The 19,235-nt window shown below is 39.8% G+C and overlaps 1 protein-coding gene across 1 annotated transcript in view; it reads right to left on the minus strand.

Moving 5' to 3' along the window:
* The window catches only part of DOP1A (DOP1 leucine zipper like protein A), a 61,062-nt gene extending 44,594 nt beyond the window's left edge, over positions 1-16,468 (minus strand). The window contains exons 1-6 of the mRNA XM_059467330.1: positions 16,412-16,468; positions 6,629-6,739; positions 5,546-5,737; positions 4,252-4,433; positions 1,863-2,033; positions 305-494 (exon numbers count right to left, since the gene is read on the minus strand). Of these exons, the coding sequence (XP_059323313.1) occupies positions 305-494; positions 1,863-2,033; positions 4,252-4,433; positions 5,546-5,683 (681 nt within the window). The 5' untranslated portion in view covers positions 5,684-5,737; positions 6,629-6,739; positions 16,412-16,468. The remainder of the gene's footprint in view (positions 1-304; positions 495-1,862; positions 2,034-4,251; positions 4,434-5,545; positions 5,738-6,628; positions 6,740-16,411) is intronic.
* Positions 16,469-19,235: the final 2,767 nt, after the last annotated feature.

Below are 19,235 nucleotides of genomic sequence, written 5' to 3' on the forward strand. Positions count from 1 at the left end.
AGAAAAAAAAGGAACCAAAAATTGCAACAAAACTCAACCACTTTTATCTGAAGCCTGTAATAAATGGAAAGTTTTCCACAGAACCTAAACAGTTCTGATACATTAATTCAGCTTTGAAACTCTCCTACCATGCACCAAAACATCAGTTTAACTGAAGCTATAATAAACATGCATTTTATCTCTTCAAAGGCCAGGTTCAAAGAGAGGGAACACATTTAAATCCCCCCCCCAAAAAAAACATTACGTAATAAGTAACTTCAATGTTGTTACTTATTATAAGTTTATTGTTCCATGAAAACATTACCATTAATTCAATGTCACTGCCAATTATGTAGAGTTGATCCTCCATGGAAAGCTTCCTGTTCAGGTGGGAGAGGACATAAGTGATGCCAGGCAGGCGCACGGCGGGGCTGGTGAGGAGGCTCCCCCACAGAGCGCTGTAGAACGCTGACTGATCCACAGCTGAGGCAACTTTCTCCAGCAGTGTGTTTGTCCTGCAGCAAAACAAGCCAGCTGCATCAGGGCTTATATCACAGCTCTTGCCCCTGCCCCCAGTTTTAGAAGTATTAAGATTAATTGTTACAGGAAGGTCAGAACTTCCTTTTGAGAGACCAAGAGAGGCCCAGTTATACACTGAAGCTTATAATGCAGCCTGAACAGAGCAATCCAGCTAGCAAGCTTGTGGACCAATCTGGCTTGCAAAATGCTTTTGGCTTGCCCACAGCTTCTCTTTATATATTCCTTATGTACTCCTTATGTTCAAAGAGCCAAATAACTCCTTCATTTGCTGCTTAAAGCCAAGTGTTGCTACAGACAGAGGTTTCAGACAGACACCAGGAAAGCATAGCTGCTCAAGAAAGGAATCAAAGCAGATGGCTTTTGCCCTCTCATTCCTTGCACTGAGTCCATCTCGTAATAGCAAGGCATAAAAATACCCTAATTCTTTGAGCACAAGCAATCCCTTCCCCTGCTCTCATTTCCTCCAACTCATGTGGCAGCACCCCTCCACCCTCTGGCAGGCCCCAGGAGGCAAGCTGGATAGACCTTGTTCCCTGCTGTAGTGATGCCAGCTACACTGTGTGTGTGTCTGCCTACACAGAAATAGAAAAAGACAGTGTTGAACTGCTCTTGACTTACAAGTTGTGATAATTCAAGTTTCTGAAGTTGGAAATATCAAGAATATGTAAGCATGTGAACAATTCCAAGAATTCCAAGTGATGGAGTGTAACTTCATCCTCTAATATGTTAAGATGCTACCTCAGCAGCCCAGATGCTACAGCTATGTATTTCAATCCATATCAAGAGTCATAGAAGACTCTTGTTCATGAACAACATGGTCAGAATTTGTTTAAGTTGGAAAAGATCTTCAGGATCATTGAGTCCAACCCAACACTGCAAAATCCACCATTAAACCATGTCCCAAAGTGCCACATCTACATGGCTTATAAATACCTCCAGGCATGGTGACTCCACTACTTCCCCAGGCAGCCTGTTCTGATGCTTGACAAACTTTTAAGTGAAGCAATTTTTCTAAATATCCAACCTAAACCTCTCCTGGAACAACCTAAAGCCCTTTTCTCTTGTTCTTTGCTTGCTCCCTGGGAGAAGAGACTGGCATATAACACTAAGCCTGCTTAATGCCAATTCCCTTTCCATAACTACTAGCAGGAACAACTAACAGTTCATTTCTCCTAATTAATGCTAAGAACCTCCTACCATACCATTCTGTTGCAATATGACAGCATCAAATTTAAAAGCAACCACTTTGAAAACAATAAAATCCACATACAAGTACATAGTGAAAAGTTACAATAAACACTCCCAGATGAAGCATATCACTTTATTAACATAAGTATTCTTACCTTTCATAATACTCTGATCCCTCCTCTAACCCAGGCAGAATCCCAGTTAACAGTCCTTGCAGTCCTGGTTTCAGTGTTTTCCCCAAAGGGAGGTAATAAATCTCATACAGACTCAATAATGTTGGCTTGACAGACATAGCAGCATTGGCAAGGAGTGGAAATAGTCCAGAACTGTGAAAAATAAATTTTACCTTTTTTAAAGAAGCTTCTCATATGACAATTTTTTTTCTCTCTAAAGACTGCTATAGGCACATCCAGTATAGTTATTATAAGCATCAGATTTTTATCTTAGAATTGTGCATAGGCATAGACAACCACACAATATGACTGACTTTGGATGGACAGGTTGGTACCCCAAGGCTTATGAGTTTTATTACTATTGTGAGAACAAGCACTGAAGGCCTAGAGATTAATTTCTTTCGCCAATAAAATAAATAAGATAAACCAGAAGCATCTCTGCATAACAAAATGTTAATTTTGCCCACACTGAACCACATCACAACGAAAATTGTATTTAAAAATACATTTTCTTTGCACTTTTAAGAAAAAAAAAACAAGGCGGGATAACAACACTTTGAGGAAATTCATAGAAATCATTTTCTGAAAGAAAAACCACAGTGTTTTATTTCAGCAAGTAACCTTGAGGTAACTGTTAAGTAGCATCAAAGCATATATCTACTTTGGAAATTTGGAAATTCAGTCTGAAAGCAGATTCTAAAACTAACAATAAACCCTATTTGCAATTCTGTTCATAACACAGCCTGTAAGGGCCTGAAAAAACTGGAAGTATTTTCTGAATTTACTTGAATGTGAGCATAAGTTCACGAAAGTTATAAATGTGACCTCCTAAGAAGTTACATAGATACTAAAATAATACTTGCTACTGCTACTAAATATTATAAATTATTACAAACTGTACCAATAATCAAATGCATGTGAAGACAACTTCAATTTTCAAAGTCATTGAGGACTCAGATTAGAAGAGCCTGACATATGAAGAAGAAAATCAAAGAACAGTAAGATGGGTAATTTTAAGGAAAGGGTCTTAAAATTTACACCTACAAATCTACTATTAAAAGAAATACCTATGTGTATAGGGTATTGTCCATAATATAGGAAAAAAACCCTACAAAACTTGTTCCAAAATACAAAACTTCTGGTAAAAATGTTTTTTGCCTTTATATGACTAGCAGAAATTGTCCTTAACCATTGTCAGTTGGCTTCTTTTTTCTACAGAAAATGTCTTTTTGTTCAATAAGCAGCACACTAACCCACAGTCATTCTTTGTAAGGCTATTACTCACACTTCAAGATCTGATGTTCAGACACTGGCATTCTGCTTTCATGACAAATACTGGAATCTTTGATAATGCCTTAATGTGAATGTCTGCCTTTGCCCTAGCAGCAGTAACAATAGCTTTCAGTTAGATTATACAAGGTAGCATTTTCCATTACCCTAGAACTTCGTGTTAATGAGATCTTGCAGTTACTGAATCACTGTACAAGCACAAAATATGAGCTATGAGTTCACAGTGTCTTTTACAATGTGGAAACAGAGAACAGAAACACTCCCATCCTCAATGTGATTATATATAAGCATCATCACCATGCAAGACAGAAGACCTGATGCTAAGGCATGCAATTTTTTTCCAAGCATTAATGCACACTTTTTCTTTGTAAATAGAATTCCATTTTTTCCTGCTATTTCTCAAACCAAAGAAATTTTAATCTCTAGGGACAGGTAAAGATTAAGAAACGTGTGACAGTGTGCACACATCCCTCTATTCATTTTATAACAAATAAATTCATGTCTTGCCCCCCTACCCAACCCAAAATGTACACCTCATCATGGAGGTCTAGGAATCAGTATATGCTGACTAAACTTAACTTTTCAAGGTTATCCTTCCTTTTTATTATCATCAGTTCCAGAGACTGAGAAAAAAGTTTGTATTCGCCCCCCATTCTAACAAAACAAAATCTTTCTGTTCTGTTTATTTGATAATACAGTTTTCTGCAACAAACTATACTCAGATTCTTTTCCAACAACACTTAAAATAGTAAAATGTAATGTTAATACAATGAGGAGCTAACTTTTCAATTACTATACATATGGTACATAGAGACAGAACACTTCATTCCAATGAAAAAATAATAAAATCCAGGTTTTCTTGCACTAAACCAGTTCCCAACAAAAATTTAGGTGATTTGTTTCTCCTCTGTTATACAATATTGAGAAGAAAAATACTAGACAAGTACCAATAACATGAGGGAAAGAAATTGGTTCTTACTGATTTTTGCTATATAACAAAGTAATACTGCGAATATAAAAAGCAGGAAAACAAAAGGATCTTGATTACACATTTGGAATGGAGTTGTTTAAAATACTGTACCTGTAGAGGAACAGATCTTTGGCCAGGCGCTTGGGCCCAATGATTTTGAAGATGATCTCGTATGTTTCAAGCGCCTTGCGATGAACCCCTCCCGGCAGAGCGGGGTGCAGGCATTGTGCCAAGCGCTTGCCTATCGTCAGCTTCTTGGGTACGACCTGGTACTTGGCGTTGTTCTGCAGCACCTGGCAAACCAGCACAAAAAAAGGAAAAACAGCACAAAAGATGTTAAACATCAAATGCACATTTTATAAAGGAGTTCCTGGATGTGTTTCATAAGTCAGCACACAAACCTAGGTTACAAGAAAAAAGCCAAGGCCATTAAAATCTGCTGTGGAGCTTTTTCTTTGCCATGCTTTTCACTTATACACTCATTACAGGTAATATTGCCAAGGCAACTTCACTTGTAATGGGCTTCTTGCCTACAGCTTGTCCATTTGTCATTTACTCATCCATTTGAGGACAAAAATTGCTATTTCCATTTCATAAAATCCATTATCACTAGCTCAAAGAGGACTAATAAACTGTGGGTCATGAGTCTGGGATAGACTTAAAGAGTGTGATCACATACAAAATTTTACCACTGTCTGAAAGTATGCAATCACTTCAGGACTGGAGAACAGAGTTACTTTTACGTATTTTGATTTTTCTTTTCTCTATATCATAGCCTTCCCATTGCACAAACATGCAGCAAGAACTACTACAATCAAAAAAAAAGAAAGAAATGAGATTTTATACAAAATAATGATCCCACTTCTAACTATAGTGTCATTTTCCTGAATGGGGCTGCCTAGAAACACATACAACTGACTAAAACAAGATTTTTATGAATATCAGAATATGTATGCATTTGTGAAGTGCTATTAAAGATTACAATTATATTGCCCATTAAAATTAACTGTTAAAATGAATCAGAACAATAGCATTCTCTGGTCCATGAATGATATGAGCCTCATTTAAAAACTTATGCTTCATAAAATTACTGCTGATATTTATACCAGTTACTATTTTTCACATTATTTCTATAACATTGAACAATATTAGAAATAAATATTACTAATAAAAGAGACGTTGCATTTATTTCCACTAAAATGTAAATAACTTCTCCCTTTAGTTCCAATTACAAAGGGTTCAACTGTAGAAAGATAAGTGTTTGTTTACTCCATGCACACACCCAACATTCAGCTCAAAGCACTGAAATATTTGCAGGAGATGGCTGGAACCTTGCATTTCTGTACTGTTACACCAGAACCTTTTGCAATTCCTGAGTCTTTTTAAGAGCACTTGTCAGGCATACCTTGTTTAGCTTCCCAAGGGCTGATATTAAATCTGCCCATTCACTGGAATATTCAAAGTTCTTCAGTGCCTTGTCAACAGCAGCTACATAGTTCCTGTACTTGGAATCAGTCAGTAGCTCCAGCTCCTCCGTGTTCATCCTCCCACGGTGTCCCCGCTAGAGACCAGCTTGCAATTCATGTACAGACATTACCTAGTCAAAAGTTAAAAGAAAAAAGCCCTGAAATGATTGTTAAAATATGTATAAGCAGCACTACATTTTCCTTAAAGACATTAAAAAAATTTGAAATCAAGTTACAACAAACCCTAAACAAAAGCTAACATATTGTAAACAAATATTAACAAATATTTAACACATATTCAACATCAAGTCCTACTAAAAACCCCAAACAAATAATAAGAAATCACCACATCTCAAGCCAAACAAAAATCCCTAGAAAAATAAAGCATTTTCTCTCCCAAAAAGCACTGTTTGTTCTAAACAATGCAACAAAATGATTTTTCATTTTCTTTTTTACTTCCTCTGGGTCCATCACCAGAAACCCCCACCTTACAACAAACCAGCTTTTCTGCAAACAGAAGACACCAATCTTTCTGAATCAGTTCCAAACAGAAGACAAAACTGAAGGATACATACAATAGTTACACACTATTCAAGAGGACTTCTGTGCATCAACACTTCCTTTTACAAGACTTGCTATTCTAATCCAGTGATGCAACTCTACTTTGTTTTCATTTTATTGTCATGCAGGTACAACAAAAGTACATGTGTACCAGTGTTCTGTAATCACAGGCTTTTGCAATTTGCCCAATATATTTTCATTGTGCGGTAGTCTACACCAAGTAATTAAGATATTTTAGTTCCAGAAACACCACCCTGTACTTTTATAGGTCATGGACTACTTTTTTTTTTAATAGCAGAGGTTAATTAACCTTTTCAAAGAAAAGAGCTTTTAAGGCTACATTTACCGCAAATACAACTCAACGAGAAATGCTATTGCAACACATCTGTAAAAAAGGCAGATTTGGTGCCCCTTTTCATGGAGGTGTTATTGGGGGAAACTTTTTGAGATCTCTTTTGTACTTGGCTTTAGAAGAGACTTCACATTCAGCAGATGTTGTTCTCTTCTGTCTCAATTAAAGGGAAATGGGAAGGAAATCGAAATCGTGTGCAGCAGCGCAGGCTGAAGCATGACTGAAAAACCAAACAAACCATGGAACAGGTATAAAGAAGTAGTTAGTATTCATCAGACTTTCTTCTGGGTATGGTAAGGAAAGTTGCAAGAACAGAGAAAAACTAGAAAGTGGCAGACAAAATGAAAAGAGCTGGATGAAAGAAGTGAATAAAAAGGCAAAAAAATGATAAGGTTTCTACACTCTTGATTCTGATGGCAGAGTAATAATGACAAACTGTCCCCAAGACAGAACAGAAACGCAAACCATTATTTAAAAAACACATTGAGTGTCAAATTGATAGATTTCACAATATCTCAATGGCATAAAGCACTTAGATACCACTTTTAATTTAAAAAAACAAAAACAAAAACAACCCTTTTCACATGGTTTCATTTTATAAAAACCATTTTTGAATTAAATCCTAAAAAAGATCAGGCTTGTTCCAGAAAACTTGTAAAATGCCAACAGATTTTTCAAAGAGACAGCTGCACAACCACCAAAGCCTGATCTCCAAAAGTGAAATAAAGTATTAACACCGAAAAAGGAAGAAAGAACCAACATATAAAAGCAGCACAATTCAAATTTTTCCAGGCACAGTGGATAGGGAAAGAACTTGACACAGTAAATAATTCTTTTTGAGTGAAGAATGCATCAGAATCCTTTTTATCCAGCTAAAGCATAAATGCAACCACTTATGGCTGAGGGGGAGACAAGGCTCTGTCTTCCTCAAGTGCTTCAAAGACCTGAGAGTGGCCTGATAAAGGATTATCAAAGGTTAAACAAACCAGGTAGAACACAGGGTTGAACAGGTAGCTTCCTTTCAGACTTAAAAACCAATCAGAACAATCCATTAATTTTGAAAACAACATACATTAACATCTTGGTCTGAATAACTGTACTTTTAGACAAGTCTACTGCACCCTTGCTGTGCAAACAATCATCATGAAGTTTTGTATTGAAAAGAAAAAACACACTCTGTTTTCTTAGTACTCTACAGTTATGGTCTCATTTTTCTATCTCAAAAATGTTGTTTTTGCCAAAAAGAATTTATGCAAAGAATTTCTTGCATACTTTTTCCCACAAAGAAATCTCAGTTTTAGACAAGTCATAAGTAGCCATAATAAATGAGGTACCCAGAGAGGATACTACATAAATGTATGTATTTTTTAATAAACCTTGGACTTTTTCTATTCTACAATCATTAAAATTACAGGAATGTCAATTGTTATGTGTTCTCATCCATAAAAATAAACTTGTTTACTATGGTTTTCTTTTTGTTTAGTCTGAAGATATTCCACAACGTAGTTTTAATCTTTTCTTGTTTCCATAATGTATTCTTATCAATACTTCCCGGTTCTCTTCATTTATAATAAAAATGCAGAATTAAAAACATTTGATTTTACAGCTGGTATTTCAATACAATGTAAAGCTTGGTAGTGTCTATTTCCTTCTAAGTATCACAATCTTATTCTTCCATGGTTTTCTAGTTTGAAAAAATGAGTTAAATAATAAAATTTGGTAGATAAAAACTGAAAAATAGCATTTTTTGCTACGCCATCACACAGCTTACAGAACAAAGCATTTATCTTGTCATTACACAACCACCATTTGGCATAAGGGCCAACTTTCCTTGCAACGTTCTTTATTTGTTTCTCTTTTTAAACAAAGATATTAAGAACACCATCCTTTGGGGATTTTTCCCCCTTTTTGTATACCAGAAGAGATGAGCCAAGTGTCTCAGATTGAAGGTTTAGTCATTCTCATGAGTCTGGCATAGAAAACCACTGACCTGTTAGATGGCCATGATTTTTTAAATGAATGTCAAAAAGCAAATATGCTTTCTGTCCCAGCAGAAAGCTTATTATCAATGAGGAAGAAACTAAAATGTACTATACACTTTCAAATAATTGTACATAATTATATTTAAATCATGAGTGATTGCAAAAGAAGGTCCTGACACTTACTACCTTCTACTTCACCTTCTAGTGTGGATTAAAATATGGATACCACTCAATTCTGGGTACCCCATGATGTCTGTGGAGTCTTTGCACAGGACTCTGACAAGGACACAGGTGTCTGGGGCTGAGGTTCTTTAGCTGAGGGTTGTGCATAGTGCACAGGGCAGCCTCCAGCTCCCTTCACAGATGAGGTGGTATTGGTTTTCCTCCAACTCGTGTTCAAACAATACTGCTTCAGCTGTGTTTGCACAGCAAGCGCTCATTCTTCACAGCTGTTGTACCTCAGTGCCTTCTGTCTCACCTCAACACAAACTATTCACCTGTTTAAGAGGCTCTAAATGTTTTTCACTGAAGCTGAAGGAATGTGGAGAGGAACAGCAGCATCACCAAATCAATTCCATAAATGCAGCTTTTATCTGGATTCTATACTGATTCAATCGCAAGGTTGTAAGACTTGACTCATAAGCTCTCCTTTATCTATTTTACCCCAAAATTCCTCTTCAGGTTTGATTTGCTCCTATTCCACTCCTGTATTTTTCAAGCATCAGATAATTGCTCTATTTGTATGTTTCACACCAATCTGCAATACTGAAATACTGGTACAGGTCCAGTGGCTGATTGTGGAGTACAAATCTGCATACATCAAGTCACTTCAAGAAATCTCAAGATTTTTTCCAAGTACTGTAAGAATCTGAGCTCACAAGCTTGCTCCTTTGAATTCCTCAGGGTTTCTGCTTTGCAATGCAATATTCCAAGGCATTTTTTAAATTGTGCACCATTTCAAAGGGGATGCACTATGGGATGCACAGTAGAAGTAGTAGACAATTAAAAAGCAGATGACAAAAAATTCTAATTTCACTGTAGTTATATTGCTTTTTAAGCCGTCTATGGTGCCCACATATTAAGCCAGCAACTGCAGAAAAACATTTGTATTTAAATAGACTCAATAAAAACACAGATTTGAATACCAAGAAAACAGAAGCCTTGTCATTTGGTAATTTATTATGCTTTGCTTCCCCTCAGAAGCATTTAAAAACATGAATAGCAAAATAAGTCTTGCAAATCCCACACCAGACTCTTCAGATAAAATTCATATACAGAAAATACAGACATTCTTCTATAACCATAGATAAAGATTTTCCAATAACAGCTAATTACACTGTTTCTAGATTGAGCTTCCACAGTCCTCTTATTCAGAATTTTTCAAACAGGAATCTCTGATGTCTTCTGAAGAATAAGAACCATTTGAACTTGTTATTTTGGCCAATTGCTACTCAGTAGAATAACAAAAGAAGAATCTCTCCCATACTACACAAACAAACAAAACAAAAGAACCCCACCTAGCAGTATTATTAACTATAATTAGCCATTATGTCATTAGTATCCTTCAACAGTCTACAACACTTAGTAAGATTTAATATTGTGATTAATAACTTCTCAGTACATTTTTCTACCTAGTCATATTCACAAGTGGACACAGCCCATTATATTTTTCCACAGAAAAAACAGCTCTGCTTTAGGTGTTCAAATTTCACAACAAAATTTAATTAAATCAAATCTATATAATAATCTGCATTACACATACTGGCAACTTCTAAATCAACACAAGATGTTTTCCTGGGAGTTATATCAAAAAATAATTAAATGCAAGAAAACCTATGGCTTGTACTACAGAGGGTGGCTTAGGTACCCAACTGGATGTGCACTCTCCTTACTTATAAAGCTACAAAACAAGTTTATTTATTATTACAGAAAAAAATCAAACTGTCAGTAAAAATAAAATAAGTACATTTTTCCTTCTTTTCCATGTTCTTCACAGAAAAAAGACTGGAATAAACCTACCACGGAGCACAGTTTGATGCAAGTACAATCAGGTATGTAAAATGTTCTTTCTGCTATTCCTGTCATAGAGTCTTCCAAAGGGTGGCTTACACTAGATAGGAGTTCATAAAGAGGAACAAACTCTTCTAAGGATTTGGATGCTCTAGTTACTAATTAAGAAAACAAATTTATAGTTACAAACAAACCCTAAATGAATATGCTTTAGAGCACAATTTCTCTGAAAGTAAAAAAAAATATCCAATCTATGTCTGTTTATTAGAGGGGAGAAGAAAGTGACCAAAGACATCTCACTCTCATGGACAAATACATATCTCTTCCAATTGTCTCTTAGAAACTGAGTTTAGGGTGACATTTTAAACCCTCTACTCAATTCTATTTTATTACAGCTTCTCAATGTATAACAGGTGAACTACAAAACAGTTTGATATACTGCAATGAAATTTTAATTTTGACTCCAGACCCACCAACAGAACACTTCTGGTTTCTTTTCTTTCAGTCCTTGAGCACCATTGCCTGCATACTGCTCAGGGCTACCTTAGTGTTTCTGGCAAAGTATAACAGACATCATCTTTTCTAAAGTTAAGTACTTTTGCACTTCATAAATGCCAGAATTTTACACTAGAGTCTCTACTTTTAAAGTATCATTCTTCATGAGATCAAATCAGATATTCAGATTTCACAGATCTGAACTTATATCACTCAGTAAATGAAATATGATTTGCCTCTTTCTAACAGCTCAGGTCAACCATTAACTAAAATATTTTCTTCTTGTTAAAATAACTTTTCCCCATTTTCCTGTCTTACAACAAATGATTCCTGAATTATCTATGCAATAAGTTATAGCTTAATCAGTGATCATTTTACATCCAAAAATCAACAAAGCTCCAGATAACCTTGCTTCTTATTCTAAATTATGCTAAACATCTAACACGTCTTGCTAGAAAACAGATGGCAATTTAAGTCAGAACTACACAACATAGAGAAAAATGGGAAAAAGCTTCCTTGAAATTGTGGTTATTCTTCAACACTTACTTTCAAGTACTTGTTTTGTCCTCTTCTTCCCTTTGTTGACTACTGTATTTGAACAACCAATATTTCAGTCTAAATCTAGAATGTGTCACTATTTCCCTCATATTCAATTACACATTTGAAGAAAAAAAAAAACAACAAAAAAAAAAAAAAAACAAAAAAAAAAACAAAACCCCCTAAAATTTACCATTCACTCAATCTGACAAGTGTTCAGAGTGTTGCAACCATCAGAGTGCAACCATCAGAGAAGTGTAAACAATTTGATTAAAGACATCTTAAAAATAATTATTTCATTCTCACAGCTGACAATTGAACAATAACAAACATTTAGGAAGTTTTTTTTAAATCATAGAATGTCTTGAATTAGAAGGGACCATAAAGCACATCTAGCTCCAATTCCTCTGCCATGGGCAGGGACACCTTCCACTAGAACATGAAATATAATCTGGAGTCACCAGTCACGTTCACAATACTGAGCAAAACAGAAACATAAAATCCTTACTCTAAAGTTATGTGTAACATTGTATATTGTGTATCAACTACTGGACCAAAAGAAACCGTTGCCATGCTCCAAAAAAAGACTGGATTGCTCCCCGAGCTGGTAGGGCCTTTTTCAGCTATCCACAATCAAACATGCAACATCATCCCACATTGTCAGTTCTCACTTTCATAAACAGCTCCTGAGACTTATTAGCCATAAGGCTGTTGGGGTTACTCGGAACAGGACATGGAAGGAATTTACGTGCCATAGCCACATCCATGGTAACCACAAGTTCAGCGGGTTAGAAAAGCCCTGTCACAGGGAGAACGAGCGTCCTGGTGCGAGCACAGCCGCGCCCTCGCCGCGGCTCCGGCACCGCCTGTGAGCGCTGGGAGCGTTGTGCCTTCCCAGTCCCCAGCAGGACTGCCCAGCTCTCACACACACCCCCTGGCCAGGGCACACTGCCCGCCCTGGCACAGCACTGCCCAGCTCTCACACACATCTCCTGGCCAGGGAACACTGCCCGCCCTGGCACAGCACTGCCCAGCTCTCACACACACCCCCTGGCCAGGGCACACTGCCCTCCCTGGCACAGCACTGCCCAGCTCTCACACACATCCCCTGGCCAGGGAACACTGCCCTCCCTGGCACAGCACTGCCCAGGGCACACTGCCCTCTCCGGCACAGCACTGCCCAGGGAACACTGCCCTCCCTGGCACAGCACTGCCCAGGGCACACTGCCCTCCCTGGCACAGCACTGCCCAGGGCACACTGCCCTCCCCGGCACAGCAATGCCCAGGGCACACTGCCCTCCCTGGCACAGCACTGCCCAGCTCGCACACACCCCCTGACCTAGGGACACTGCCCTCCCCGGCACAGCACTGCCCAGGGAACACTGCCCTCCTTGGCACAGCACTGCCCAGGGCACACTGCCCTCCCCGGCACAGCACTGCCCAGGGAACACTGCTCTCCCTGGCACAGCACCGCCCAGGGAACACTGCTCTCCCTGGCACAGCACTGCCCAGCTCTCACACACATCCCCTGCCCAGGGAACACTGCCCTCCCTGGCACAGCACTGCCCAGGGAACACTGCCCTCCCTGGCACAGCACTGCCCAGCTCTCACACGCACCCCTGCCCAGGGAACACTGCCCTCCCCGGCACAGCACTGCCCAGGGAACACTGCCCTCCCTGGCACAGCACTGCCCAGCTCTCACAGACACACACACACACACACTGGCCTGGGAACACTGCCCTCCCTGTTGAGTAGTGCTTGATAAGTACACCACATTAAATAGTTATCTTCTCTCCAGCTGCCTGAGCACAGGAACACGACAGGCTTCCTCAAATAAATGGCAATTTATTTTCACTTTTGTGTGTTTCAGCCTCGTGTCTTCAAATAGTCCCTATATCCCCTCTGAAAAGAATTCCTTTTTACCTAGCCAGCTTTTCTTTTCCAAGCATTTATTGAGAGGAGACTTATCTTGAGGTATTCTTTTTCTTTCTTGCATATTTTTTACTCTTGACAAATTAGTAAGTCAAATTAATATGTAAGGCATTTAAAATAAACAACAGCAAAAAACCCATAGCAAACATAACAATGAAACAAATTCAAACAAGAATCACTTCATTTACAGTTATGTTTTTTACAAGTTTTTTTTTTACACTTTGTTTTAAAGAAGAGTTTGCCAACTTTTTCAGCTTAATACACAAAAAAAAAACTTAGATGAGGTTCACTGTCTTACATTACACTTGCAGTACTCTGTACTGAGAGAGAAGCTTTGCTTCCAGGGTAATGCTGTGTCTTCACACTGAGACTTCTCAAAATATTCTGATACACAGTTTAACACAGAATCTATCAAATTAGCAGCAAAAAAGTGGTAGCCAGGTAATTTATTCATTTATTCTTTGCTCACAATAGCCTTTCATTAATCCATACCCATTGTTTAATAAGAAGCTTCAGGTGGGTTTAACATTCTGTCTCCAAACAATCCTGATAGGTCTTTTCACAAAGGCATAAGTCAGGAGCTCTCATATCCTTATCCTTACCTTACTCGGATAACCTAATGCAATGCATTTGGGCAAGACTCGGTCCATCTTCCTTTTTTACTATGCCCTGAGGTCTAAGGTATTAGCAATTAATTAATTTCAAGTTTCAACTAATTTCTATAATTTTATTCTGATTTTAATTCTGAAACAGTGTCATAAGTCGTGCATATATCTCTGCATTATCTAGACTGTGGTTACATTTTTACAATGCATCTGGTTTCCCAGTTCCAGAGGTAGATTCCAAAGGAATTTGTAAAGTAGAATCCTTTTCTGACTATTCTAAAAATGGTGCCTGGACCAAAACTTGTTCACTCTCCCTATCCTCAGAAGTAAGTCACAAAAGACATAAATAAAAGGTTAAATTTGCTACAACTTCTGCAAATGAAAAACCCAGTTAGGCACCATTCCCTGACTTCTAATTATTTTTTAATGCTTATACTGAACGACAAGTTTCTGATAAAAATAGGAATGTGTTGACTAGTAAAACTATTTACTGATTCTCCTTGGTGTTTCCTTTTCATTTCTAGTTTCAGTTATTGGGAGAAAATGGTTGATCCTGTAGGGTTTCTTCTCCCCGGTCTCTCAGAGGGAAACATATCACTTACTGTTTCTATTTATCATTCAGCTTCTTTTCAGCTACAAGTCAGAGCAACATGGCTATTAATCTGGAAGACAATTTATGTGCATACAGAAAAAATACTTCCATTTTCCTATTTCATGCTTTAGCAGGCATCATTTAGTGCAGCCTCTATCTCCTACTTTTTTCAACCCTTCTCAAAACAGAGGTTCTTAACAGCACACTTCATATCTCTTCTTGGTTCTCTTCTACACACTGCAGATTTAACATAATAGAGCTCCACCAAAGACAAAAAATAAAAAAATAAAAGGAAAAAAAGAATATTAATAAGCATTTTCAGTCAGCCAACCCAGAGCAAGCAGTCATTCCTGGCTAAGCAAGAAGACATTAAAGGTGGACAGCAGGAATGATGGCCAAGAGAACTGAGGGTTCTCTTGGTGATGAACACAGGGAAGTGTCCTCCCTGTATTCAAACAGAAAACAATGGCAGGAGATTACAGGCTGAGCCCACTTACACCAGCAGAGTACAGTCATTTTCTTCACAGTGGCTGGTAGGGGGCTGGTTTGGATTTGTGCTAAACATGGTTCATAATATAGAGATATTCTTGTTATTGCTGGACAGGGTTACACAGGGCCAAGGCCTTTTCTACTTTTTGTACTGCCATGCTGGTGAACAGGCTGGAGGTGCATGGGATGTTTGGAGGAGACAGTGCTGGGACAGGTGACACAAACTGCCCAAAGGGATATTCCAGACAACATCATGCTCAGCATACAGAGAAGGAGGAAGGGGTGGGTCATTTGTAATGATGGTGTGTGTTTTCTTCCAAGCCACCACTAGGTGTGATGGGGCCCTGCTCTCCTGGAGATGGCTGAACACCTGCCTGCCATGGGAAGAGGTGAATTCATTCCTTGCTGTGGTTTCCTTGTGTGTCTGCTGCTTTCCCTGTTAAACTGTCCTTATCTCAACCCATGAGTTTTCTTCTTATTATCCTTCTCATTCTCTCCCTTGTACCACAGGTAGGGGAATGGGGTTTGGCTGCTGGCTGGGCTTGAACCACAGCTTGTCGTGCTTGCAATGAGCATTTCTAATGGTCTGCATGGCATGCCAATAATTTTACACAGGAAAAGCACTGCCTATGTTGTGAACAGAACCATCCACTCAAATGCACAGCCATTCCAGTAATGGAAGACAGAAGACACCTTTTCTGTGCAAAATGCTGTTTAAATATCTACCATCACAGGTGCTACCAACAAGTTGGGAAGTGAGTTAGAAATGCAGCCTCTCCCCACATCACTTAGAGGCTGCTTAGTTTCCAAAAGTGCCAAGTCTCATGTCAGTGAAAACAAAACCACAAATTATGCTGTAAATATTCTGCCTGTTTCCAAACTGACATCCCCCCTCATAACATTCATACACACTATTTGGAAAATTACTGTACATTTTGGATAATCACAATATTTAGGTATCACACTGTTACCAAAAGGTCTACTGTATTCCACCCTGTTTTTGAAAAGGTACCATGACATGAAAAAAAACCCAAAACCAACCAACCAACCCAAAAAACAAACAAACAAACAAACCCCCCCCCCAAAAAAAAAAAACCCACCAAAGCCAACCCCAAAACAAACAAAAAAAAAACCCTACAAAGAGAGCAAATTTGATAGCCAGGCCTGCTTAAGTATTTAACACAGGCCAAGCCTTGGCAGCAAAATGAAGAGACTAGGATCTTCAACCTAATAATGCAGCCGCTTGTTACCTGCAAGTATCTAGCCTGTTACTCCTTAGATACAGTCTTCTCAACTCTTCACACTCCTACGGCCGGAATTCAGGTATCAGTAACACTGCAGTTAACCTGAGAACAATAACACTTTCACTATTACTGCATACTGAAAGAAGATCTAGGAGTGAAAGGGCTCCTGCAATCAGCAACAAAAACAACGGTTGAGTCACCCAGAATAAGCTCTTTAAAACCTGCACCTCATATCTCACATATTTTAGGTCACTTAAAGAGATAAATTGTTCAGGCTTCTCTGGTTATTGTCACAGGTATGAATATATTATTTCTGAAAAACGTTTAACACCAGAAGCTGTCATATATTTATGCTTTTCGAACGGGCATCACACGATTTAAGGCCATCTCTGCATCAACAGATGAAATTTAACCCTGCATCACACAACCTGACATACGGCTGTATGTCCCATGTATCCCTCCAAATACCACACGCAGTAACTCCAGCAACCGGGAATCTCACCTAAAAGAGGCCCGCAGCCCCCTGGACGCTGAAGGTCAAAGCAGGACGACCCTAGCAGCCCAACGCCAAGCTCCTTCCCAGGCGGGCGGGAAGAGCTCGCTGGGGAAGCTCCACCACGAAGGGCGAAGCCAGGCCCCGTCGGCCGCCGCTGGGGCGGGCGGGGGCAGAGGCTCCGCAGCCCGAAACTCACCCGGGCGCGCTGCGGGGGGACAGAGCGCGGTGGGGAGCGTGGACAGCTGCCACAGGTCAATGGATGCAGCGTAACTAACAGGCCATAACCGCTTTCCCCGGGCTCCTCAGCACCTGCCCCTCGCACACAGCCTAGTACGGCCCGCCCGCCCTCCGCCACGACGGTGCCGGAGGGGAGGGGAGGGCAGAGCAGGGCAGAGCAGGGCAGAGCGGAGCAGAGCAGAGCAGAGGGCCAGCTCGGCTCGGCTCCAGGGGCGGACCCTCCCCAACACCGGAACGGCGACGGGGGTGGAGGGAGGGGAGCGGGGGCAGCAGCAGCCGCCGCCGGGCCGCGCTGCGTGCCCGCACCAAGACCCCGGGGAAGGAGCGGAGGGAGCGGCGTTACCTGAGCGACCCAAGCCGGAAGAGCCCGACCGCCACCGGCACCCCCGCGCCGCCCTGACAGCTCCCGGCGTGCCCCGCGCCCGCCCCGCCCGCCGCGCTCAGCCGCGCTCAGCCGCGCTGCGCCCCCTGGCGGGACGCGGGCTCCGCGGGAGTGCGTGTTTGTTTATCTCGCCCGCTATCTACTGAGCTTACAAATACAGCGCAGGTAAACATGGAAAGTCGGGGCTTCTTTAGAAAATTATAGTGCTACAGGTTGCCCAGGGAAGCTGTGAATGGCCCATCCCTGGACGTACTCGAGGCCAGATTGGATGGGGCTCTGAGCAATCTGCTGTAGTAGGTGTCCCTGCTCACGGCAGCGGAGGTTGGAAGGATATGATCTCTAAGATCACAGAATCAATTAGGTTGATAAGATCTCTAAGATCATCGAGTCCAACCTATGATCAAATGCTACCATGTTAACCACACCATGGAACTGAGTGCCATGTCCAGTCTTTCTTTAAAACACCTCCATTGGAATGTGACACCCATTCCAATGTCTAACCACCCTTTCTGTGAAGAATTGCCTCTGGAAGTCCAACGTGAACCTCCCCTGGCACAGCTTATGACTATGTCCTCTTGTCCTTTCTCTGGTTGTCTGGCAGAAGAGGCCAATCCTCACCTGGTCCCTTCCAACCCAAAATGGTCTGTGATGCCATGATGTGATATTACCTTATGTTAGCAGTAGCTGTAATGGGAATTTTCTAAAATTTCTTGTGATTAGTATGCTTGAATCCTTACTACACATGAAAGTGTATGGGTGCCCACAAGGACGGTATTCAAAGGACATTTTACTGCATTGCAAGAGTGATTTTTCAACTGGCTAGTTCCACAGTACAAAGGGTACAGCTCTTAGACTGTAATCTGTTCATTTTAAGTCATCATTACAGTTCTCAAATTTAAGCAAGCTTCATAATAGCAAACAGAGCTCATGGTTATAAATTACTTGAGTAACTGCAAAAAAAAAAAAAAAAGGTGTGTTCAGCTTACATAATTAATATTTTAGGCTTTGTCTGAGGACACATATTTCTAAAATATTGCCAGGGGAAAATCTCATAATATTTATAAATCGTCTACTCAGTGACTTACGTTGCCAGCCAATATTTAATGAAGTCTAATTTTATTTTCCAGACTTGGGATAATAATAAAGAGTAAATGCAATTCCTTTTCTCATTAAACTGTACCAGGAATCAGTAAATGAAAAATTGTAACTTTTTGGAAAGCTGACAATTTCCACTGGTTTTCTGAGGCATCAAGTAGGACTCTATGTGTCATGTATTTTTATTAAAATGGTAACTTAATTTTTTTTTCTTTGAAGATACTTATAAATGCCTTTGAGAAGTAATTTTTAACTAGGTTGGTCATGCTTTTAGAGCTATTTAACAGTGGTGGACTTCACAGAGGGGAAGTGACTGTCCATAACTGACCATGTGCTTTCACATGCTACTGCATTGCAGAGTGGTTGGATGTCTAAGCTTCCCTTGTGCTGAATTTAGTAGTGGCACTTACAGCTCCAAAACACTTCTTTCAAATTGCCTCATCGACTTTATGTGCAGTGGCAATCAAAAAAACATTGCATGTCGTTGGGAAAAATATTGAGAACAAGACAGAGGTAGTTGTTTGGCTGCTGTGTAAAAGGCTGGTGCAGCCTCAGATTGATTACAGCATCAATTCTTGTCTTCACAGCTCAAGAGAGATATACAGAAGTTGGGAAAGACA

The sequence above is a fragment of the Ammospiza nelsoni genome, chromosome 3 (genome assembly GCF_027579445.1).
Source record: "Ammospiza nelsoni isolate bAmmNel1 chromosome 3, bAmmNel1.pri, whole genome shotgun sequence".
Taxonomy (NCBI): Eukaryota; Metazoa; Chordata; class Aves; order Passeriformes; family Passerellidae; genus Ammospiza; species Ammospiza nelsoni.